At 37.9% G+C, this 25,307-nt stretch overlaps 1 protein-coding gene across 2 annotated transcripts in view; it reads right to left on the reverse strand.

The window, feature by feature from the left end:
* The window catches only part of EIF4E3 (eukaryotic translation initiation factor 4E family member 3), a 49,757-nt gene extending 24,962 nt beyond the window's left edge, over positions 1 to 24,795 (reverse strand). The window contains exons 1-2 of one of the 2 annotated variants that reach the window (XM_007500093.3): positions 24,426 to 24,795; positions 447 to 519 (exon numbers count right to left, since the gene is read on the reverse strand). In XM_007500093.3, coding sequence (XP_007500155.1) covers positions 447 to 519; positions 24,426 to 24,610 — 258 coding nt within the window. In that variant the 5' untranslated portion in view covers positions 24,611 to 24,795. The remainder of the gene's footprint in view (positions 1 to 446; positions 520 to 24,425) is intronic. The other variant, XM_056804422.1, reaches the window with a different exon arrangement.
* Between the last annotated feature and the right edge of the window lie 512 nt (positions 24,796 to 25,307).

Here is a 25,307-nt window from a genome sequence, read left to right on the forward strand (position 1 = left end):
TGAAATCATAGGGGGTAGCCATACCTTTCCATGAAATATATTCTGATGCCAGTGCCAGACAAACTTAGATTAAACAGCCAACTACCAGAACTAGGTAAAGGAATTTGTGTTCCTCAGCTTTAAAAATTGTACCACTACATGTAACTTTCCACCAGGAGCCTTTAGCCTTTGTTGTAACACATGTGGCACGTAGCACAAAATACCTACATCATGAGGCCAGCCCTGATCTGTCTGGCTACTAGTACCTACCCCCTTAAAATGGACTTTTATTGTTTTTGGATATTGTTTTGCATATATTTACTTATGGACCTGCTATACAGATAGAAGGTAAACTCATTGGCAACAGGGACAGTTCCTGTTTGTGTTCCTAGTTCCTAGTTCCTAGTTCCTTATAAACTCATTCTTAGTTAACAAGGAGAAGTTACTTGACTTTTTATTTCTCTTACCTGCACTGTTTGCACTGTATAGATTTTCTTCAAGTTTGATGCACATTCAGCTGCTGTAGTACCAGGGAGGGACCTAAGAAAAATGTAGATCCCCAACAAAAAAATGTCAAAGTTAATGAAATACTTTACTAATTATACTTCTTCACTGTAATCAAAAGGTATAACATTTAAAAGGGTAAAAATGCCCGCAAATCATGAATAAAATAGAGTTAAATGATTTAAAAAGCCTTAAAAGGTAAAAGCCTGAACTAAAGAATTAGAATTGCTGGGTTGCTGTTTATTTTAAAAGGTGCTGAAATATTATTCCTGCTTTTTAAAGTAACATGTTTATTTCTTTAAAGTATAAGCACAGCCAAACTCCTTGGAAGCTTAACAATAACTAAAAATGAGCTAGGAAAGTTTTAACAGACTGAAGCAGATGAAAAAAGTTAAATAAATAGCCTATAAATAGTCTTTTGCCATAGGACCTTACACTTCATAAACTAGTTATTCTAGTTTACAGCTGAAGATAGAAAACGTGAAGGGCTGCTGCTCTTATGACTATAATGTGGCAGGCAGACTAAAAACAAAAAGCCATGAAGGGAAGGAGAGAGCTGGAGGTGGAGTTAGAAGACTTAGGTTTGAATCTGCTGCAGTGTCTGAGGCAGCTGGGTGACTTCAGAGAGAAAGCTGGACTTAGAGGCAGAAAAACTCAAGTTTAAATCCTCCTTCGAATACTTAATAGCTATGGGACCCTGGGCAAGTTACCACACTCTGACTCAGTTTCCTCGCCTGAAAAATGTGGATAATATCACTCACAGAGGTTTTATGAAGAGAAAATGAAGTGATATTTATTAAAAAAAAACTTTGTAAACCTCAAAACACTGCTTACATGCTGCTGCTGAGTATTTGTAAATGAGGGAAAATAGGTTTTTTTAAGTGTCTGTAAATGGTCTCTTGGCTCCCTTTAAGCTCTGACTTTCTAGGATTCTATCTACTTATTCTTTCCTGAGATAATTATATACTTTCACCTACCCACCTTTTATTTATGACAATAGTTTTAGGGCCTGAATGGACTTCAAAGGTCATTTAGATTTTATACTTTGAAGACAGGGAAACTGAGGCCAAGAGACATTAAGCAACTTATCCAAAGTGGCACAAGTAATAATAGATAGTAGAGCTGGGATCTGAGCCTAGGTACTAACTCTAGCACCAATGATCTTTTTACGGTATCAACCAACAGTTTCTTGAAGAATAAGATTTAATGTGAAAATTAAACTGTAGTCTAACTAGGCTTTTCAGAAGATTAAAAAATAATTTCATGTTTGTTTGTTTGTTTTTTTAATACTTTGGATGTATTGCTCCTGGTAATGAGAAACTAAGCATCTGGTATTTTTTTTACAATGCACAAAGCCAGAATGCCATCATCAGTTCACAATTTTTTCCACTAGATGGCAACATACTACAGCTTCTCTTCTTTGGCACAATACACAGTAAGGGCTATAAAACTGCATTATCTCATTTGTGCTTGCTTGGGGATGGATGGAAATAGTAGAAGATTAGGAAGAGAAGAGTTATTAGAAAGCGAGGCTTCAGGAATATCCGGGGGTCAAGGTTCTTACACTGGACCAGGCACATCTTACTTAGGATTTTTGAGAATAAAGATATTCATAATTCTGCCACATCACAGTCGTAATTTAACAACATTCCAATATATAAGGACACCATATAAGGGAAGAACGTTTTTGAAAAGAAAGAGTCCACACAATGAAGATGCTATGCACTGTCAAAGAAGGGACTGTTGGAGTCTGCGGCAAACCAAAGCATACCATCTTCCACTATACTTATGGAAATATTTGTTACATGAAAGCACAGGTAACCTATTTCAGAATATTCACCATCTCAGGGAGAGTAGGGAAGGAGAAAATCTGAAATTTAAAATGTCAAAAAAAACCCAATTGTCAGAAGGTGCTTCTGCATGTAACTGAAAAAAAAAAGAGAAAAATTAAAAATAAGAGAAATTAAGAGTCCATTAATACCCAGCTTCTCTAAGAAACCTAAAGAATTACCAGGAGATGCATTCCCCGGACTATTCCAAGTGATTGGGATAGTTTCTTTGCTTACGATAAGTTTTGTTCTTCCCTACCTTTAAAACCCCCACAAACTGAACTTTACATAATACCTGGAAAATAGTTGGCAGATAATAAAGAGTTGGCGAAAGCACGAATATCCTTCCAGCTATTGAAAGTTCCAGTTTCCCAGTTGTTTATGACTTCCCTTTCCCTCACTGCCCATATCTAGACAGTTACCAAGTCTTACTGATTTTAATATTCATAAAATCTCCAAATCACCAATATATTTATCAAGTGCCTACTATGTGCTAAATTTTGGAGATACAAATAGAAAAGTAAGATACAATTCCTAGTCTCAAAGGAGTTTGAAGCCATTCTATTTAAGAGAATGTTAAGAACACACTGCCCCTGGAGTTAAAGTTCTTGGGGTCCAATCATCTCTCTCAAAATACTACCTCCTTGGGCCAGCACAAGTAATTTAGCCCCTATGGGCCTCAGTTTCTTCATCTGTAAAATGAGGGAGTTATAGATGTATCCTTGAGGTTTCTTCTAGCTCTGGATCTATGATCCTAAAATTCTGCTGACAAATGAATAATCAGAACATATAGGAATAATAAATAGTAATATATGAGTAATATGGCAGCTAGGTGGCATAGTGGATAATAAAGCACCGAGGAAGGTCCAAGTTCAAATCCAACCTTTGGCACTTACTAGCTGTGTGACCCTGGGCTTAATGAAACCCTGTATGCCTCGTTTCCTCATCTGTAAAAAGAGCTGGAGAAAGAAACAGCAAACCACTCTAGTACCTTTGCCAAGAAAACTCCAAATGAAGTCACAAAGTGTCAGACATGACTGAAGGGACTAAACAAAAAATAAAATGATATGTAACAGAATTATTATATTAACATTTATATTTTATTATTTAAATTTACTAATGAATATATTTAATAATATATTAATGTAGTGTATATTTAAAATAAATAAAAAGTAATTGATGGGAGCTACAAGTAATAATTGAAGAAATCAGGAAGGCAGCTGAGCCCTGAAGAATCAGGTGCCAAAAGACATTAAGTGACAAAGCAGAGCATTTCATCCTTGGGAAATCAGAAAGGATTTCTCTCATCATCCTTGTCTTTCAACGAGGCAACTCTCACTCCAGCTGGTGCCCTACTCACCTTGTACCTAGATTATCACAAAAGCAGATGTGAGAGTTTTTCCATATAAAAAATTATACAACAAAAAGAAAATATATAAAACTGAATATCTATTTTGAATCACTTGCTTAAATATCTAAATTCAGTGTTTCATTCAAAACTGTATTGTTTTTGCTTCTTTTTATTTCTTTCTGGGCATTTTAAAATGTTTCAGTGGACAACTTTTTTTTTTAACATTCCTATTCCTACTTTGTTTCCCTTTGCTCAGCCCTCCTCCCAATTAAAAACAAGAAGGCAAAAAGCACCTTTTTAACAAATAAGCAGTTGAGTCAAACAAATCTCAACAATGGACACATCCAAACTGTGTCTTTTCTTTTCTTGTTTCTTTCTTTTTTTTTGGTTACTTTTTCCCTATCTCCATTTACCTTCTCATTCAGTTTGCCTTTATGTTCAATGATCCTTTGCTCATTTCAGATAAGATTTATCTGATACCAATCCCTTCACCCCTTCCTCCAAGTTTATATACTTCTCTTGTTTACCTCCAAAGGAGTGGGTTCCAACAACTTCTCCTTTTTGGATTGGTATGTTTCTTTTATCCTACCTTCTATTTGCCTTCTTTGGACTTTTAGGACAGATTCATTTCACCAGTATCTCACTATCTCACTATTTTTTTTAATAATTAATTTCTTTAAAGCCCTTTAAAGACTTTAAGGTTCTAAAGTTTCTTCCTATTAGAATGTTAACTCTTCATTATAAAACAGCCTAATCCAGTTGTCCAAATAAACATATCTTTCTAGGTTTCTCTCAAGAGAAACTGTAGTCTTTACTAATTTCTGATCATTTCAGCCATAATGCTAGAAAGGAATGCTTTGCAGGTTAAATTATTCTTGGTTGTATATTTTGCCTTTCAGAATATTATATTCTGAGATCTCCTCATTTAGAGTAGAAGTGGCCAGATCTTTTATGATCCTGTCTATGTGTATAAGTATTTGAAATCTTTCTTTCTGGACGTTTGTAATATTTTTTCCCTTGATGTAAAAATTTTAGATTTGGGAAATGGGCATCTCTACAAATTGTCCTTTTGGGATTTCTTTAAAGAAGTTATTGGTGATTTGTACTTTCACTATTTATAGTTCTAATAGAATCAGAGAGTCTTAATTTATGACTTCTTGAGATGGCCCTGGAACCAAGTCTCTACCTGTACTCAACCTCCATCTGTCTTCTGAAGTACATCTCTGGACAGATAGATTTAACTTATGCCTCTCTCCTCTTCATCTCTTGATCTGTGGAGTTCAGAGAACTGAATATTCAGTGCCCTATATTGTATCTTAAGATGGAATACTAGGGAATTTTGGGGATCTAGAGTCTGGGATGTCCCAATCTTTGCCTTGCTTCTGCTCCCACTACTATTTGTCCTCAAAGAACAAAAAAACATAAACAAAACACCCTTCCATGCTTACTACAGGTGAATGGCCCATTTCTAGTGACTCTGAGAACCCGACTTCTTTTCTGACAGTGCTGGTAGTGGCTTGGAGAGGTCACTATGCCATTGTCTGATCATCTGACTGACTTTTTGTATAGTTCTGGGGTGCAAAACATCACTATAGATTCTCATGATCATCATTCAATAATCCATGTTTAGGTTTTTCTTAGGATAGATATATGGGAGCTGATCTGCTGCCTTTAGTTAGGCAGCTAGGTTGGTCAGAAGGCCTCCACAAAATTTCTTAACTGATGCAGCTATTTCCAGGTTCTTTTCAAGTTTATTTATTTAATTAATCTAGAATATTTTTCCATGTTTATAAAACTCATGTTCTTTCCCTCCTCTCCTCCCAACCTCCTTCTCATAGCCAACAAGCAATTCCCCTGGGTTTTACATGTGTCACTAATCAAGACCTACTTCCATATTATTAATATTTGCATTAGGGTGATTGTTTAGAGTCTATATCCCCAATTATACCCCCATTGAACCATGTGATCAAGCAGTTGTTTTTCTTCTGTATTTCTACTCCCATGGTTCTTTCTTCTCTAGGCTCTTTTTGGCAATCCATACTTTACAAAGCTGCCAAATCAATATTCCTAACTCATAAATCCTACAATGTCACTACCCTGCTCAAAAAAAAAATTCTCTAGTGGATCCCTATTTCATCCAAGACAAAGCACAAAATCTTTTGGCTGGAATTTAAAGTTCAAAATCTAATTCTAGCCTATTCTTCCAGATTTACTTCATGTTACCTTAATTTACACTAAATTCCAATCAAATTGGCCTACTAGTCATATCCTTAATTTCAGTTTCTCTTCTCTCTGTCTGTGATGTCCTTGATACTTTTGCAAAAGATAGCACTGGGCAGTTTACAAAGAACTGGATCTGGATCAAAAGACTTGGGTTTAAATCCTAGACCAGATACCTGGGTAACTTTTGGATAAGTCACATATCTTCTTTTCCACACATCTATACAATGACAAGGTTGGATTCGATGATCTCAATGTTTTTTTGTTTGTTTGTTTGTTTACCTCTACTTTGACCCTTTACCTCTACTTTGAGGATCCTGAACTTTCCTTTGGTTTCTACTAATGCCACAGAAAGGCAATGGGGACTTTTAAAAAGTTAGTGAGCTCTCTTGCTTTATTCTCTCTCTCTCTCTCTCTCTCTCTCTCTCTCTCTCTCTCTCTCTCTCTCTCTCTCTCTCTCTCTCTCTCTCTCTCTCTCTCTCTCTCTCTCTCTCTCTCTCTCTCTTTCTCTCTCTCTCTCTCTCTCTCTCTCTCTCTCTCTCCCTCCCTCCCTCCCTCCCTCCTCCCTCCCTCCCAATTATCTTGTATTTACTAATTGGTTATTTCACCCAATAAAAAGCAATCTCCTTAAAGACAGGGCTCATTTTTCATTTGTCTTCATGTCTCCAGATCTCAACATTGAATAGATGGTTAATAAACATTTTTAACTGAAGTAGTCTAAAGAATGTCAAATAATTAACAAAGAGGATACTTAATAATAATAGCAAGCATTTACCTAGCATATCCTATGCGCCAGATACTGTGCTAAGTGCTTTAGAAGTATAATTTCATTTGATACTTATTTACTATATATTCAATTACAGAATACATAACAGCATAATAAGATATTTGGTAGACTGCATATGTTGATACCTAGATCATCAGGTTAGAGTAGTCGAAAAAGAGCTGGCCTCAAAGACAGAAAGACTTGGTATCTAATTTCTCTGACACATAATGACAATGACCCTGGGCAAGTTTTTGGCCCCCAAGTGCCCCTTAGGCAGTTCTCTAAGACTGTAAATTATATAACATTATGATCTACATTAGTAAAGGGAGTTTCTTCACTGGGAGTTCCCTAAAGTAATAAGTAGACATCTAGTACAAAGTAATTGTGTGAGCATATATAAGTATGTAAATGTATATATGTATATGTGTTGCTGCTGTTATTGTTCAGTCATGTTCAGTTGTGTTGGACTCTTTGTGACATTAATTGAGGCTTTCTTGGCAAAGATACTGGAGTGGTTTGCCATTTTCTTTTCTGGCTCATTTTACAGATGAGGAAACTAAGGCAAACCAGGTTAAGTTACTTGTCCAGGGTCACATAGCTAGTAAGTGTATGAGGCCAGATGTAAAGTCATGAAGATGAATCTTCCTGATTCCAAACTCAGTGCTCTATCCATTGTACTCATTACCCATACACAGATATATACATATGTATATATATGCATATCTTCTATGAAAAAGGTCTTATAATTTGATCATGTATTCCATGAGATTATATTAAATAAAGGAATGCTCTTTATTAGATATTTTTCCATGTTATAAAGCATTTTAAGAAACATTTATTAACCATCTACTCTGTTAAGTCATTATGCTAGGTACCAGGGCTATATGAAGACAAAAATAGGGAAGGGGAAAAGACTTTTCTAGGACTGTAAACACTTGGATTACACGGATTGTTGCACCTTTATATAACTCCTTTTGGAGGATGTTAAAAATCAAAAAAGTGGGAGACTTTTATGGTAAACATCTACTACCAACAGAAATAAATGAAAAACAATAAATAAATCTTGACTGTTCAAAGTCTGGGTCTGTTTTCTAGTTAGTGAAAATTTATCTACTATTATGTGATTACATTTTCTTATCTAAAGTTATGCTTGTAATAATAACTACTTTTAACAGTGGGAAGGAAATGATACCATATTCAATCAATGTGTTCCTAATAAAAGTGTCCTGTGTGTTGATTAAATGCACTAATCAAAATGGATTGACTGGACTTATGGTTACTAAATTATCCCAAGCCTAAATAAAACATTATTATTTTATTTTAATAGGAGTTACTCTCCATCACTTAAATTATTTAAGAGTTGAAAAACATTAAATTTTTAATAATAAGTTTCTTTCTGCCTCCTTTTTATTTCCAATCAAAAGGTGATTATTCATTCCTTTACTTGCTAGATTTTGTGGAAATTCAACTCTAAAGTTCCAAGTCACCAATTAAAGCAAAGCCAAAATGGTTAATTGTTATGATTACTTGCTTCAAACCCTATTTATATTTACAAGTCTAATACCTTAGAGACATGACAGAATTAGTGGACCTCTTTTATCTTTTTTTTTTTGGCTTCTTTTTGGATCTAGATGCTAATTTTTGAATAGTTGCCAAATAGCCTTAGTTCCCTATTCCAATAAAGTGACAGATCTGGACCAATAAAGTTACTAACTTTTACTCAAAACTTAGCAGGAGAAACTATGACATTTTGCAAACTTCATACCATGTTATGTTCCTCTAACCAAGTGCCAGATTAAGATTATGCCAACAAAACTGCCATGCTCATAGTAGGTAGTTAATAAATATTTACAGAATTTTAAAATATAGCTGTATTTGAAAAATAGATCTAGAGTTAGGAGCACCAGGCACCATCGGGTCCCAATACCTTTATGGAATAGAGAACAGATGCCAGGTGAGGTTATGTGACTTTTTTTGTGGTAGGACAGAAGCAGTCTATTTTTTTCTCCCTCTTATCTTGCTATAGTGTTTTATGTAAATAATCCCTGTCATTGGCCATTTGTTCAAACACCAGTTTTGAAAGAAATTATTATAAAAAACAAATAATGATTCTTTTGTTTGTATCCTATTAGTGACTTGCATTTTCTAAGTTTCTAATTCCAAAAGGAGTTGCACAGTAGAGACAGGTGGGATACTCTATTCAATAAACATGGAACTGTCTAATCAGTAGATAAGACAGCAAGGCATTTGAGAAATATACTAGGAGAGCATTCCCAATAATCTGAGGATTACCTGGCAAATGGGTCCCTGAGCAGCACTGATCCCTGAACAAATGGGTAAAAATGGTCCTGTGATAGGTTTCACAAATGTTGATGATGACAATACCTACGTTTATATATGGCAATTGATCTTTTAAATGATAGCAGGATCAATAGTCATACATTATACATTGCAGCACCGAGGCCAGATTTAATCAGTTCATGTAAAATTGTAACATGTCTTTATGTAAAGCGACTTAATATATTGGGATAGGTGTCTTCAAAGACTTCCTTTTGAAAAAAGCAATATGACTTATGAGAGCAACCCTAGATAGTATAAAATTAGCATTTAACAAAAAGGTAGTACATATATCCCTTCCACATCACAGGGGTTAGGGGCACAGCACCCCTGTAAAATTGGAGCTGTAAATTTTGGATCTATAAAATTTGAGTAAAATCTTGAGGTCCTCCCTTCATTCCAAAGAAGTCCGAGATTTTTCCTTTTTCTTTTATGGGGGTTTACAATACCTTCTCTGCATTTATTATTTACTCTAATTTTAAAGACATCCCTACATTTCTAGCCATGGTGTGTCATCTACTGGCTTTCATGTCCTTTTGTGCAAACTTTAACTTTTTGCTTATTTTAACTTTAAAAAAGAAATTGTGTGTGTTTTTGGTATTCAAAGATAAAATGTTGATATTATATGCACAATATCATACACTTATTCTGTGTATTTCTGAGTTTCTAAACTTTTTCACTGTCATCTGCTGGTCTTTGTGTGTTGTCTGTGGCTTTACTTGCAACATTCCCCTTTGATTTCTTATGTTGATGTGATGGGGAAAGTCATAATGTGGAAGGGATACTTGTAATTTCAGATGGGGTAGCTACATGGTGCAGTGGATAGAGTGCTGGTCCTGAAGTTGGGAAGACTCAATGTGGCCTTAGATGCTTACTTGCTGTATGACCTTGGGCAAGTCATTTAACCCTCTTTGCCTCCTTCAACATCTGTATAATGAACTGGAGAAAGTAATGGCAAACCATTCCAGTATCATTGTCAAGAAAACCCTATATGAGGTCATAAAGTCAGATATGACCAAAAAACTACTGAACAAAAAACATGTATTAGTATAACATAATTTTAAATCATGGCTTAAAGTTGGCCTCAATTCTAGCATTTATGTAGCACTTTGAGGTTTGAAAAGTTCTCTCATATTATCTCAATTGATCCTTATATAACAACACTGATGTCATTATCTCTTATTTAACAGATGAGGAAACTGAAACACACAGAAGCCATGCAATTTGCCTAGGGCCACAGGGCAAGGAAGGGCCAAGACAGTATCTGAACTCAGATCGTATTGAGTCCAAGATCAGAACTTTAAACCATTACAACACCTGACTGGCTAAAATATTAAAAACAGCTTAAAATTTTAAATGGTTACTAAAGAAAATGTGATTGGAATAAATGAATTAAAAGCATTTATTAGGCTAATATTATGTAGAACAAACTTCAAGAGATTGCCAAAATAAAGAAATCATACCTAGAATCACATATCCAATTTATATCAAGGTATGATTTGAACCTGACTCAGAGGCCAGCTCTCTATCCAGTATACTATGCTCCCTCTCAGTCAGTTAATGTGACCTAATTCTGGCTAACAAAGCTGAGAAGATTATTATTCATTTTGTGCTCTTAAAAATATGATTAAGTCCAAAGTACCTCAAAGAAGAGGGGTGGGAGAGAAATCATAACTCAAAATTTTGAAAAACAATTGTTAAAAGTTATTTTACATGTAATTTGGAAATATTTAACAAAAGAAAAAAATAAAGAAAAAAGACTAATGCATCTCAGTAAAATTAGAAGAAAGGGAGCTTGCTTTCTGTAGTTGTTGTAGAGCTGGTCACCACGTCACATGAACCTTTTTTTCAGCTGTGAGACCACAGGCTCAAATCTCTCAGTGCCTCCAGGCAACTTGAAGACTCAGTTTATAGATAAGAAGCTGATCTGCATCTGTAGAGGTTTTACACAGATCAAATCACAGGTGACAAACATAAAGAAAGTGAGGGAGTTCTTGGAAAGTGAAACCTGTCACAAAGGCCAGAAGCAATTAAAATGATAAACAGTTTCAATTGTTAAAGGAAATGTTTTCTAAGGATGTGTATTTATTCTCTAATCAGGCTACTCACTCTTAAAAAGTTTTTAACAAAAAAGTTAATTAACTAGCCTCAATAAACATATTCTTTGCTTAAAGGAATAGTAGTTCTTGGATCAGAACATTTTTCCCTCTTGGAAACAGTGGTCTCATCTTCTGTCTTTTTTATTTCAACATGTTTATTAGAGAGAAATACAATTGGCAAGCAGAATTCCTGTATGAACATGGTAGAAAAGGATTTGTTTGTTGCTCTTGACACAATGTATAAATTAGTCAAGACAATGCTTTCTCAACTTTTTTCCTTCTGTTTTCTGAGTTATTTAGATTCTGGAAGATTTCTAGTCCTGAAAACAGTAGCAAGCATATATTAAGTACCTACTCTGCACTAAGCACTGTGCTAAAATTCCTTTAAACTATAGTAAAAATAAAAACTGAAATGCAGGATGGTAAGAGAAAGACTTAGAGTATTTATTACTCTTCAAACAACCAAATTCCCATGTATATCCCTCTGGGTGACATTAATGATTAAGGACTACCTTCCATGGGAAGCCTTTCTAGATTGTCCAGATAGAGATCTGCTTCATCTAATCACAAAACACTTTGCTCTAGTTATGCATTTATCATATTCTAATTTCAATGTTATTTCTGGTGATTCTTATTATTAGCAACAATAATAACTAACATTATAGCACTTACAATGTGTCAGGCATTGTGCTAAGCTTTTTATAATGATCTCATTTGATTCTCACAACAAATCTGGGAAATTGGTACAATTATTATCCCCATTTTACAGATGAGGAAAATGAAGCAAGCAAAGACTGAATAACTGGTCTAGGGTCATAAAGCTAGTACATGTCTAAGGCCAAATTTGAATTCAGGTCTTCCTGATTCCAGGCCCAATACTCTATCCACTGTGCCATGGAGCTGCCCTTATCACATGTACTACATTGCAGCTATCTTCAAGGTAAGCACTTTGCATTTTCCTAACATACAACCCAATGCCCCACATAGTCCATAAACACTCAGTGTTGATGGAATGAACGATTATAAAAGACACACTTTTCTTTACATATAAGATGGAAAAGAAAGAGGATTGTATCAGTTCTAAATTAAACACAACAACACAGGGAGGATGAAAGACCACAACAGCACTGAATAAGGGAAAGTTAGTTATGTAGGATGTAGTCTTTGTAACCCTTATTCCCACCACAGTGCTTGTTAGAGTAAAAAGTTATACAGAACTTTACATATGTTCTCACTTTGAATTCCCATTGCTTAGTTTAGTACCTGACACAAAGGAAAGGCTTCACAAAGATTAATTGATACATTATCTAATTTTATCTATATTATATCCCTCTAAGTTAGATGATTAAGGTAGTTTTAACAGATGGGAAAATAGCAGCAGAGGGAAGCTAAATGACCTGACCACAGTTATATAACTCGAAAGAGAGAACCATTATTGGATCCAGATATTCTGAAATCCAGATCCAGTGTGCTTAAGCTTGTTGACTGATTCCCATCATAACTCAGCTGTTGGTCTCTTTTTGCTGGGCACCTGGTCAATCAGTATCCACTGAATGTACCAAGTTAGGTGACTTCTTTTGTGTTTGCCAGTATCTGTTCCCTGAGAGGCAGATACAGAATGCAGCTGTGAAAACACCAGAATAGATCCCCTTCCTACTACTTTTCTTAATTTCTTAACCTAGGCCTCCTTCTCTCCCCTTCTTTTTTTCTTCTCTCTCTCTCTCTCTCTCTCTCTCTCTCTCTCTCTCTCTCTCTCTCTCATATGTTCTTTTGTCCATTTCTCTCATCATTTCTACTAGCTGCTCCTCCTTGTTCATTGTTCTTCTCTGATCTCTTTAGTCACGTGAATAAGTGGAAAGAACAAGTCACATCATGGCTAGGAGACAGAAAGTGGAAGCAGGAGGCTTGAACTGGTTCCTAGTTCTGCCTTTCACCAGCTCTAGGACCACAGGCATGGTATTTAACTTCTTGGGGTCAGTTTCTGATCTAAAAAATGAAGGTACTGAACTAAATGACCACTAATTAATTGGACAAGAATTTAATAAGTATGTATTCCATGACAGTGTTTATGAGGACAAAAATGGTCCTTTTTTCTATTTGTGCCCTCCTACTACCTAGCAAATGGTAAACTCTCTAATTTCACTGGTGCAAGGAATTCCCAGTAATGAAACATTCTTCACCAATATATATCTGCAACAGTTCTATAATTTTACAGACTTCTGGAGTTTCATCGGAAACTGAGAAGTTAAAGATAATGAGGGAGGCTAGATAGAATCTGTGGTCTGTGGATAGAATCCTAGGTCTGGAGTTGGAAGGACCTGGGTTCAAGCCTAGCCTCAGACACTTTCTAGCTGTGTGACCCTGGGCAAGTCACTTAACTCTGATTGTCTAGCCCTTGCTGCTCTTCTGTTTTAGGATGGTTTTAAGACAGAGGGTAATGGTTTTTTTTTTTTTTTAAGTGAACTTACCCAGTATTTATCAGAGGCAGGACATGTACCCTAGGCTTCAGGACATGTACCCTGAGTCCTGAACTGTCTTTTTAGCTACTATCACATATGATTTCCCATGACTATAACATTTAAAGAGATAAATAATAATATATAATTTGAAGAGGGCCAAAACAATATCAGTTGGGTAGATTTGGAAAAACTTGGCATAGGAGATAGAACCTGAACTGAGTCTTGAAGGTAGTAAGAATTTAAGGTGGCAGAAGTAAATAGGGAAGGAATTCCAGGATTAGGAACAGTTTTGCAAAGGTACAGAGGTGACAGATAGGATGCTAAGTAGTAAACAGCAAGTAAACTAGTTTGAATAAAACAGAGAGAGGGAATGGTAGTGAAGTGAAATAAGCTGGGAAATACAAGTTGGATCCAGAGTGAAGAGCTTAAAATATTCAGCTCAGGAGTTTAATTTTTCCCTAGAGACAAAAAAGAAGCCACTGAAGATTACTGCGTATGGGAGTGACAGAGTGAGATCTGGCCTTTAGTTTTCTTATATATGTTTGAGAAGGGAGAATTTGGCAGGAGGGAATTCAAAAGAAAGATTGTTGCAGTTACTCAGAAAAGAGAAGGAAATTAATATATGAGATATAGTTGGGGCTGAATTGACAAGACTTTAGGACTGATGTGAGGAATGAGAGAAAAGGGATGATGATCCTGAGACCTAATCAATTATAAAGATGGTACTAGCCTCAGCAGAAACAAAAAGGCAGCAAGATATAGTAGACAGAGTATGGTACTCAATAAGGAAGTCTCTGAACTGCTTTGTGACTCAGTTTCTCATCTATAAAATGAGAGGGCAAGTCTCTATAACCTCTAAAGATGTTCCAGGTCTAAATCAATGATCTTATGGCCTGGATGACCTTTCAGGTCTCATCTTGATCTAAAGTTATGATGCTATGGAATAAGGGAGTAGGGTGGTTTTGGAGGAAGAACACATTTAAAATGAAAGATGAGGAATTTTGGACATGCTGAGTTTGAATTGCCTAAGGATCATCCAGTATTCAAAGGATAATGTTGTGCTGTACTTCACACCAGAGAATGAAGCTAGATATTTAGGTTTGAATCATTCTACAAAAAGATGACAATTGAATCTAAGGGATCTTATGAAATGGGCAAGATAGAAGGTCTAGAGAAAAGAAGAGAGCCCAGAACAAAGTTTGGGCATATGGTGGGACAACAGTAGTTATGATAAACCAGCCAAGAAAAATGAGGTGCAGAGAGCTATGTTATGTTACAAAAACCAAGGGAAGAGATAAAAAAAAAGAGTGCAGTCAAAAGCTTCCACAGCATCAAGAAGGATAAGGATTGAGAAATGACCATTTTGTTGTTGTTTGGTCCCATCTGACTCTTTGTGACCCTGTGAACCATTCAGGCATGGTTTGTTGTTTTCTTTTCCAGTGGATTAAAGCAAACAGAGGTTAAGTAATTTGCCCAGAGTAACATAGCTAGTGTCTGAGGCCAGATCTGAACTCACATCATCCTGATTCCAGATTCAGTGCTCTACCTACAGAGCCACGTAGCTATCTCCTAAGAGAATGGCCATAGAATTTAGCAATAGATTATTAATAACTTTGGAAAGCAGTTTCATTAGAATAGTAGGGTATGATACTGAAAATGATGAGTTTTTAAAGGATTCTAGAAAGAGGAATTTTAGAGGTTTAGTCCTACCTCTTTAGTTTTATCATTGGAAAAATGAAGCTCAGAAAGATGAAATACTCAAGTTGCAGCTAAACTCTCACTTTCTATAAGGAGTCTTCCTTGATCTCCCTTGACCACTCATATGTTCCCTCGGTTGATTATCTCCAGTTTATACTGACCCTGCAGTCTCCCAGTAGAGTGAGCTGGGAGCAGGAACTATTCTTTACCTTCCCTGTAGTATCACTGGTGCTTAGCACTATGTTTAGCACCTAGCAAGCACTTAATAAATGTTTACTGGTTGAATGCCTGCCTCCTATACCATTCAATCTCCCTTTTTAAAAGCACATTAAATGAAATACTGATGCCTGCAGGCCCAATACCAGTCTTATCAGCCACAGTTATGATAAAATGAGATCACCGCCATTTGGCTCCTTGAACCCTACTAATGGTCTAATATGGATGTGACACCCGCCTGGCATTCTGACTGGACATATATTTAGTAGCAATTAGGTAGTACAGTGGAAGGAGTATTGGTCTTTGAGTCACGAACATGAGTATGAAATTGCCTCAAATACTTGTTAGCTGTGTGATCCAGGGCAAGTCACAAACCTATTTTTATCTCAGTTTCTCCATAAAATAGAGGTAATAAAAGTACCTACCTACCTCCTAGGGTTGTTGTGAGGATAGAATAGGATAATATTTATAAAGTACCTTAAAAACCCTAAATATGAGCTATATATCATCACTATCTATAAAAGCAGTGATTACTTCTCTAAAATGTGGTGATATTTAACCTAGAAGGCCTTGACAAAACTTAGAGTATATAAACATTAGCTATTATTAGTCTTCTGTATGAGAAAATACTATGCTATTTGCTAAGATCTTTCCTCTCACTGAACTTATAATCTCTTGGGAATATGATATGCAAATAACTACGAAATAGTATACTACAAAGGTATTTTAAAAAGGCATAAATTCCTATGTGAGTGACTTTTAAGAAGAAGAAAGGTCTCCAGAAGAATTCATCAAGGAAGGCTTCCTGGGAAGAAAATAATATATGAATTTGGCTTTGAAAGACTGAAGAACTCATAACCTAGACTAATGACTGAACCAGTGTAGATTGTTCCTTAACTGATGAACACTGAAACTTTTCCGTATTTTTTATGATTTCATGACTGTCTGGGTAAAAAAAAAAGATTCTTACTTGGTACTCAACCACATGCTAATGAGCCTCCACAAATTTAGTTAGATTGGTTTTCAAATGATAGTTTATTGTCAAAGTCATGTTCTAAGTCATTCTTCTTTGTTGGGACCTAATGGAACTTGCCTCATAAAACCAGAGAGATTTGGGCAATAATTAGGCAATGGAGTAAATCTTAGTAGAGGAACAATATACCTATCCAGAGCTCAAAGCAATTTTGGAGGCCATCTAGTCCAAACTTCTCATTTTATAGATGAGAAAACTGAAGTCAGAAAGATTAATTGAGTTTCCCAAGGTCACACAGATAGGAAACGTGAACAGCAGGATTTAAATCCATGTCCTCTGACACTTGAACATTCAGAGCTTTTTGTTACAGTATGCTGTATCCACATTAACTTTAAATGATAACAATGCTATTTTTATTACTATTCCCCTTCCTTATTCACTCAAAGTCCCTCAAAGAAACCATGGCAAGTATTGCTATAGTATAAATGACAGTTACTGTTTTAATATTCTGAATCTATTTAACTTTCTTGGTTCATCTTTATTTATCCTACAATGTCATGCTAAATGTAATGCTGTTAGGACTGTGGAAAAGGAGGTGCCATTTAATTTTTTATTGTAATTAGTACCAGAGAAGCCAGGAGGCTTCAACAGTGTCAAATCACACATAGGGGCCAAGAAAGATGAGAATCAGAAAAGGTCATTTTACCCCCCCCCAAAAAAAACCAACATTTGAGTGTAGTGATATGGTCAGAAGCAAGTTTTCAAAATGCTGAGGAGGAAATGAGAGGAGAGAAAATGTAAGCCACAGGTGAAAAAGTCTTTTTAAAAGGTTTGGCTATGACAGGAAGTGGAGATATAGGACAATGGCTTGAAGGGATTGGTAAAAGTGGTATTTTTTGGTGGTGAGAGGCATGGCACACCTGTAGGCAGCAAGAGAGGAACCATTAAATATGGAAAGACAAAGTTAAAAAGAGAAGAAATCATTGTATGGTCTAACTACTTCAGGAGACAGGGAAACAATATGAACTCAGTAACAGTCATTACCATTCTTTTGTTGGGTCTCTTGTTCCTTGTCATTTAAAATACATATGTATGTTACATATATATATATATATATATATATATAAACAGTTAAATTATTATTTTAAACTAAAAATGTAACTTTTGTCTCTATGGTTTTACTTAGAAACTACCTCCAAGTCATGCCTTTTATTTCTTTGTTTAAATTTCCACTTTTCAGCAGAACATTTAGGTAGGTTCTACCTTCCACATTGGAAATGCCATGGGGTAGGGCTGGACTGCATGTCTGTTAACTGCAGACACACTGCATTAAATTCAAAGAGAATCACCCCCAGGATACAGGCATAATGCTGTTTTTTCAGTTCCAGCAACTATGGAGGACATTTGGCTAAAATCCAAGGGAAGCTGGGAGCTTCATTGATAAAATTTCCCACAATAGCAGAAATCATAGGGCCACTGAGGTATCTGTTGAGAGGTATTTGTTGAATATATTGTTAAGAATTAAAATTGTTTATAAAAACATCAATAAACAATTTAGAAAACTTTTTTTCCTCTTTCATGGTATCATTTGTAAATCTTGAAATCTCTCAGACTTGTGAATGTTAAATATTTCCCCATCGGGGAATTCTTAATTGGAACAAATTCCCTACTGAGAAACATTCCCCATTTTGATGTGAGAACTCACCAGGATCAGAAATGGGAGGACCTCTACTCCACCCGTACTTAAGACTGCTTTAGGAGAGAAAACTCCTTGATAAACAATGAAAGTACTTGGACCCATGCTTATCATAAGGCAAGGAGTTCTTTGAGCCAGGCCTGTTTTTAGAATTGATACAATGGGATGCTAGGTACCTAAAAGGGTCAGGCAAATTTTCTCTTGATGAGATTAATTGACTCAGCTGTGTTTTCTCTAGTTCAGACTTACTGAGGAGATTGGTCGACGTAGCAGGAATTCAGATGGGCAGTCCTTTGGAAAGCGTCTACAGTGATTGGTAGATGTAGGGACTTAGGGGAGGTGACATGGGAGAAAAACCCCTATATAAGAAAAAGCAGAATCTCTTGAAGATATCCTTTTGGATATATCCTTTTGGAGGATCTCTGATGAGGACCTCTTGGGAAGAATCTCTTGAGAGAGGCTCTGGAGAAGGGAAGCTCTTGGAGGACAATCTCTAAGGAGGTCTCGCTGGAGCTCTCTCTGGTGAAGTCAGCTGAGATGGAGCTGGCCTGGTGTCACTAGAATCCTTGTTTAGGCAGACCTTGTGGTGAGTGTTAAAAGACTGACTGACTGATTCTCTCTCTTAAGACTCAGGTCTAGGCCATATTGGCTTGAGGCCCTTCATAATTATTCCTTTCCTACTCTTTTTCTAATTCCTCATTATATTATTAATTAAAAATCTCTATAAAACCCAGTTGACTTGGGTATTTGAATTGGGAATATTTCCCTGGCAACCACCTTATATTTGATTTAAAAACCAAGACACTGTAGTGAAACATATTTTATGCGATCAAATTTACTCACCCTCTCTTATATCTATCACAATTTATATCTTCCACCATTTTAACTCACTACAGTTTATGGGCTTCACTATTTTAAATCTCACACATTGAACTAGATCTTAGAGACCATCTAGTTCAACTCCCTCATTTTATAGTTGAGAAAACTGAGACCCAGAGAAGTTAAATGACTTGACAAGTATTACACAGGTAAAGATGTAAGAGATAGATATGAACCCAGGACTAGGTTCCTGAGTCAATTCTCAGTTAGGTGGTATAGCGAGTGGATAAAGTATTGGACCTGGAGTCAAGAAGACTTGAATTTAATCCTGCTTCAAATATTAGCTGTTTTACCTTGGACAAGTTACTGTTTGCCTCAATTTCCTCAACTATAAAATGGGGATAATAACAGTATCTACCACCTAAGATTGTTGTGAGAATCACGTAATATTTCTAAAGCCTGGCACAAAGTGCTTAATTGTCTCAATAGAATTTAATAAAGATAAGCTGAGATGCAGAATTCCTAAGGCTTATCAATTTATTGGCCAAATACACTATTAACCTATTGCTAAAAAAGCAGGTCAAATGGCTACTTCAATTAGGCCAGAGACCCAGATGAGGCAAAACTCCTTTTTATAAGCATAGAACAAAGAATAGAGCTGGGTAAGTGAAGAAGATAATGCAAATGGTTACAGGGCTGGCAGCATCATGGGATAAGAATGATATGTTTGGCTAGAAATTGGAATGAGGAGCTAGCAACAACTTCCTCCTTCTCTCCTCTGACTAAGAAATGTTCATTGTTTGAGCCCACCTGCAAGGTTAGAGATAGTGGACCAGACTTCTCTGGATAACAAACAAGTCAAACATCCTTGAAGAACAGCTTGGTGTTATAAAGATACTAGATACACCCTGGTGTCCCCCTGCATCCTGCAAGGATAACAGATTTCCTTGAGGCAAGAACAGAAGTGATTAGCAAGAGAACTAAACAGCTCATAGGCAAAGAGACAAAGAAATGTCGCTTGTGCAATCATACAAAATAGAGCAGTAAAACAGAACAGAACTAATTACAAAATTATACAGAAACAACTTTATTTCTTCATAATATCTTGTTTTTCCCTTCCCCTTTTCTCAGTTTCCTCATGTGTAAAATGAGTGAATTTGATATGTAAAATTATTAATAGCACCTCCTTCATAGGGTTTTTGTGAAGATCAAATACCATATATAAAGTACTACGTAAAAGCTAAGTAGCACAGTGGATGGAGTGCTGGACCTGAAGTGAAGATCTAAGTTCAAATCCAGCCTCAGACACTTAGCTATGTGACCCGAGGTTAGCCACTTAACTTAGATCTGCCTCAGTTTTCTTATTTGTAAAATGAGGATAATAATTGTGCCAAACTCCCAGAGTAATTGTGAGTGTGGTGAAAGTGCTCCAGGAGCAGCTAGGAGCCTCAGTGGATAGAGAGCTAGGTCTGGAGATGGGAGGTTCTAGATGAAAATCTGGCCTCAGACATTTCCTAGAGGTGTCACTTCACCCCAACTTTCTAGCCCTTACTGTTCTTCTGCCTTGGGTCTGGTACTTGGTTTAAATTCTAAGACAGAAGGAAAGGGTTTTTGAAAGACAAAAAAGTGCTGTATAACAAACTGCTTGCTATGGTGATGATGGTGATGATAATGACAAATGATGATGATATACTTTGATAACCTTAAATTAGAACATGAAAAATGATAAATTCAAAAAAAGGAATTATATAAACAGAAATTTGGAAACACCATACCTATGAAGACTCAATAAAAGATTATCATTAAAAAAACAGGACAATATAGCTTCATAGTCCAATAGCCCTTCAAATCTTTTTACAATAAAAAACTGTACTGACTTGCAACTATCCTTAAAAATAAACAGAGAGAGAGTCATGATCCATCCTCACCTCAGGATCCCTGTTTTATTCTCAAGGAATACAGTACAAATATCTGGTACATTTAGCAAATATGGGGGTTCAAAGATATGTAAGAGAAGAAATTGGGACAAATAGAAATAGATTAGAACTGGCTTGCTTCTGGACCTGACAAAACTTTGTTTTACTCTTTGTTTTGGGGGGGTTTGTTTGTTTTTCTTCCCCCCCACCCCCATTTAGGATTGTTGTGAGGATCAACTGGGCTACAGATTAATGCAGTTGTAAGACTTCTTAGCACAGTGCATATATTATATATATATATATATATTAAGCACTTAATAAATTCTTATTCCCTTCTTCCTTTGCCTGAAATTCTATCAACTAGAGTTATATGGGTTAATAAGTGTCTTCTCTTTGGAAAAATACCAACTCTTCTTTAAGGAATGAGACATTTCAATCATTCCTATTACTTTGTACCCTGCCATCCATACTGAGGGAATAAGATTTTGGATTAAAAGGAAGGAGAGTGAGGAGCTTTAGAACATGGAGAACTTTACCAGGATGTGTGTGTATCTCAGTAGGAAACTTAGGGAAGCATGGGGGTTGGAGAAAGAAATGCAGAAAAAGAGTGACCAGGTTGCCAAAAAACAATTTTGAGTGCTGGAAAATATAAAAGGACAGACACATACAGTTGTGGGCCTGAATTTGACCAACAAAGTCAGCTTGTCCAAACCTCTTCTTTGACAGATGAGAGAACTCAGTTTCTGAGATTTGAACTGAGGTCTTCTTGATTACAAACTCAACACTCTTTCCACTATATCTGAACTCTAATTCAAGCCTACAGCACTCATATTAGCACTGTAAAATTGTCTCTGAGAAAATGGGTTAGGTCCAAATAAACTCTTGAAACAGACCTTGTTCATAAATTGAGAACTATGTATATAATTATTACTGATACTAGGTGGTAGGATGGAAGGAACTGTTCAATAAAAGCCATTTTAAAAATCGATCTGAACAAAATGTAGTGTTATTATTTGGCATGTTTGAACTAATTATGTTTTATAAATGACTGTAACCATCAATATTAATGATTTTTACACTGTGAAGAAAATATATTCAAATTAATTATTGAGTTAATAAAATGAAAAAAAATCCTAAACTCTTAAGTGGAAGAAGAATATTATTTATTGAGTTTTTCCTTTTCTGCTTATCATAAAATGTCATGTATACCATTTCAAGAAAATGTTACAAAACACTGAAATAACACATCATTTTGTCTCTTCTACCTACCTGGAGAAATCAATGAAAATTACTGTTGTTTCTTGAGACCCTGTGGTACAGTGGAAAGAATGCTGGCTTAACCTCTCAGGGACTCTATTTGCTCATCTGTAAAAGGAAGGGGTTATCCTATATAAGGTACCTCCCAGTTTAAATCTATTACTAGTCTATTATTCAAATTAAGTTTTTGATAATTAAACTTCTGGGAAAGAGGGGAGGAAGGGGAACTCTTTATACCCATAATCACAAATCAATGTGAGCATTCTTTTAGGAAACACAATTCCAGAATTGATTATAACACTTGCTTCCTCTAAATACTAGATTATATTATAAAAAAAACTTTAAAAGTAGATAGCTAATAAAAAATGAGCATTATTTTTGTTTAAATTGCCTTTGTGTCCACATCTTTGAAAAGACTGAGATACAGGCAATTCCCTTTTGGGAAAATTGGCTTAAGCAAGCACTATAATGTCCATTTAAGGTTCTATAGATATACAAAAGCAGTCAAATTGAAATGCTTTGGAAAACTGGAGAACTGGTACATTTCCTCCCCCTAATTAACCTGTGAATAACAACACATCACTAATTCAGCAAGGACTGTTTAACCTTTGTTGCTCCCCAAGTAAGTATTTTAGATACTACTTTTGAAAGGAAAGACTTGCCTACCCTAAGAGATTTTTATAGAAGTGTTTTCACATAAAATTTTCTCCTAGTAATAAATCATAATAGATACTCTGCTAAATTTCCACAAATGTATTTTGGATAGATTTTAGGGAGGACATCATTTTACATTTCTGAAGTGTTAGTATGGGCAACTAGGAGGTACAGTTGATAAAGTGCCAGGTCTGAAGTCGGGAAGACTCATCTTTATAATTCCAAACCTGGCCTCAGACACTTATTAGCTGTGTGATACTGGGTAAATCACTTAATTCTGTTTGCCTCAGTTTCCCCATCTGTAAAAAACCTGGAGAAGGAAATGGTAAACTACTCCAGTATCTTTGCCAAGAAAACTCCAAATGGGCTCACAAAAAGTTGAATATGACTGAACAAAAATAGTGTTTGTGAGTACTAAGTCACTGGAAAGCCTTGAGATGAAACTTTTAGGCTTCCACACTTGAGAGTAACCCTTTTCCAAAGATAATTAAATTTCATCTTCTGTTTGTATAGTACTTTGTACTTTTCCAAGTACTTCTGCACCTATTATTTTTTTTTCTTCAGTCATTCTGTGTGGTAGAGAAGTTTATTAGGCTCATTTACATATGAGAAAGATGAAGCAGACAGAACTAAAATGAATTGTCAGTTCTTTTGGACCTATTAACCAGGTCTCCACAATCCTGGTCTGGTGCTCTCTGCATTTGCTATTTAAAGGGAACTGAGATAGCAGAAACTTTTACTGATTGAGCTCTCTAATCCTCCCCCTACCCCACCTTGCCAAGGGCTAAGTAATAATTGAAGAGCTCAACTTGCGTCTGCATAAGTTTCCAAAGGTTTCAAGTTACTACTAGGCTTTGCTAGGGCAGAATGGGCACAGGCGGCCTGAGGGAAGGGGTTGGAGAGATAAGTCAGTCATTCAAGGCTCTAAGCCATTTGTTGGCCCTTTTGCTAAGCTAGAAGGCTGCTCTCCCATAGTGTCGGGTTTCGTAAGGTTAGCGGCCTTACCCTTTTAAAACCGCACAGTACAGGGGACAGGGGATGGAAGGAGGTGGCTAAGTGAGGTCTCTGGGTGTAAAATTCGCTTTAGAGATTAAAGAGAACTGGGGAAGGACTTTGATCAATCTGGGGGCCCCAGGAAACCAGAATGATAGGGTTGTGGCTGGAGAGATGGCTCTAGGCTCGGAGCAGGAAAGGCACGGCAGAAGAGGGCAGGCGGGAGAGGTAGGCAGGATCTTGCCCTGCAGCCGGGCCCGCGGAGGTGAAAGGGGGACTGGGAGGGACGGACATAGGGGGTTAGCCCGAGACTTGGAAGGAGATGGGAGTTTGAGGCAAAGAGCCCAGGGGGATGGTGAAAGAGGCTCTGGGCTAAAAGGAGAGCTCAGGGAGCATACTAGGGAGGGGAGAGGAACGAGCCAGGCCGGCAAGGAAACAAAGCGGTCCTAGGGCAGTAGCGGCTCTTGGCCAGGGTGGGCCGGCCCGGACAGGCTGGACTGTGATGGGCTGGGCCGCCCCGTCGGAGGCGGGGCCGGTGGCGCGAGCTCCCCCTACCCCCACCCCGGTTCGGGCCGCTGGGGGTGGGCAAAGACTGACCCCAGGGCCCAGCGGCGCTGCAGCTCGCTGGGCCCAGCCTCCAGCCCCGGGCCTGGCCTCACCTGTCGAGCCAGAAGGTCCAGGGTGAGTGCAGGGGGACGCCGCCGGGCTCCGGCCTCAGCTCCGCCAGACGCTGTATGGCCAGCGGCTCCTCGGCGTCCGGCGGCCCGGGTGGCTCGCGGGTGCCCGCAGCGGGGGGCTCCGGAGGGCTCAACGCCGCTGCCTCGGCGGCTGGGGGAAGCGCCATTTTCTCTCTTCGCCTGGCCCGCGTAGCGAGCGCAGGCGAGCACCGAGAAAGCCCGAGGCGGCGGAGGAGCCCGCGGCGGCAGCAGCAGCGGAGGCCGCGGTAGCGGAGGCTGAGTCACCCCCACCCGCCCGCGCCCGCCCTCAGTCTCCTCCCCGCCCCCCGCCCTCTCCTGCCTCCGGGTGCCCTCAGCTCCGCCCCACGCAGGGGGCCCACGGGGCCCGGCCCGCTCCTGCTGCAGTACCGCCCCTGGCTACCCGCCCGCTCTTCCCCTGGCGCAGAGGTCAAGGCTAGCTGAAGCCTGGCCGCAGCGCGCGCACCGCTAGCTGGCCCAGGGCCGGGGCGGGCACAAAGAGCGGCAGGGAGTGGGTACGGGGATGGGTGGCGCGCGCATGGTCATCGCGAGCCTGACATGGAGCAGGGAGCGTAGACAGGTAGGCCCCAGCGTAGGATGTGCGAGTGCGACAGATGCGCTGAGAGCTCCCGCAGCCTCAGGGCACACAGGTGCGCAGTTTGGCGGCTGGACCAAGACATCCACAGGCAGACGCACTTGGCAAGTCTCAGGTGAACTCCCTATTTTAGCTGGAGGGGAAGCCACACTTAACTGTGGCAGCTCTACTCCATTGTAGATTGCATCAATGCGCCCATCACCTCTAGATGGGTCCCTCCTCCCCTGCGTCACCCCTCAGAAAACATTTTG

The sequence above is a fragment of the Monodelphis domestica genome, chromosome 7, assembly GCF_027887165.1.
Source record: "Monodelphis domestica isolate mMonDom1 chromosome 7, mMonDom1.pri, whole genome shotgun sequence".
Classification (NCBI taxonomy): domain Eukaryota; kingdom Metazoa; phylum Chordata; class Mammalia; order Didelphimorphia; family Didelphidae; genus Monodelphis; species Monodelphis domestica.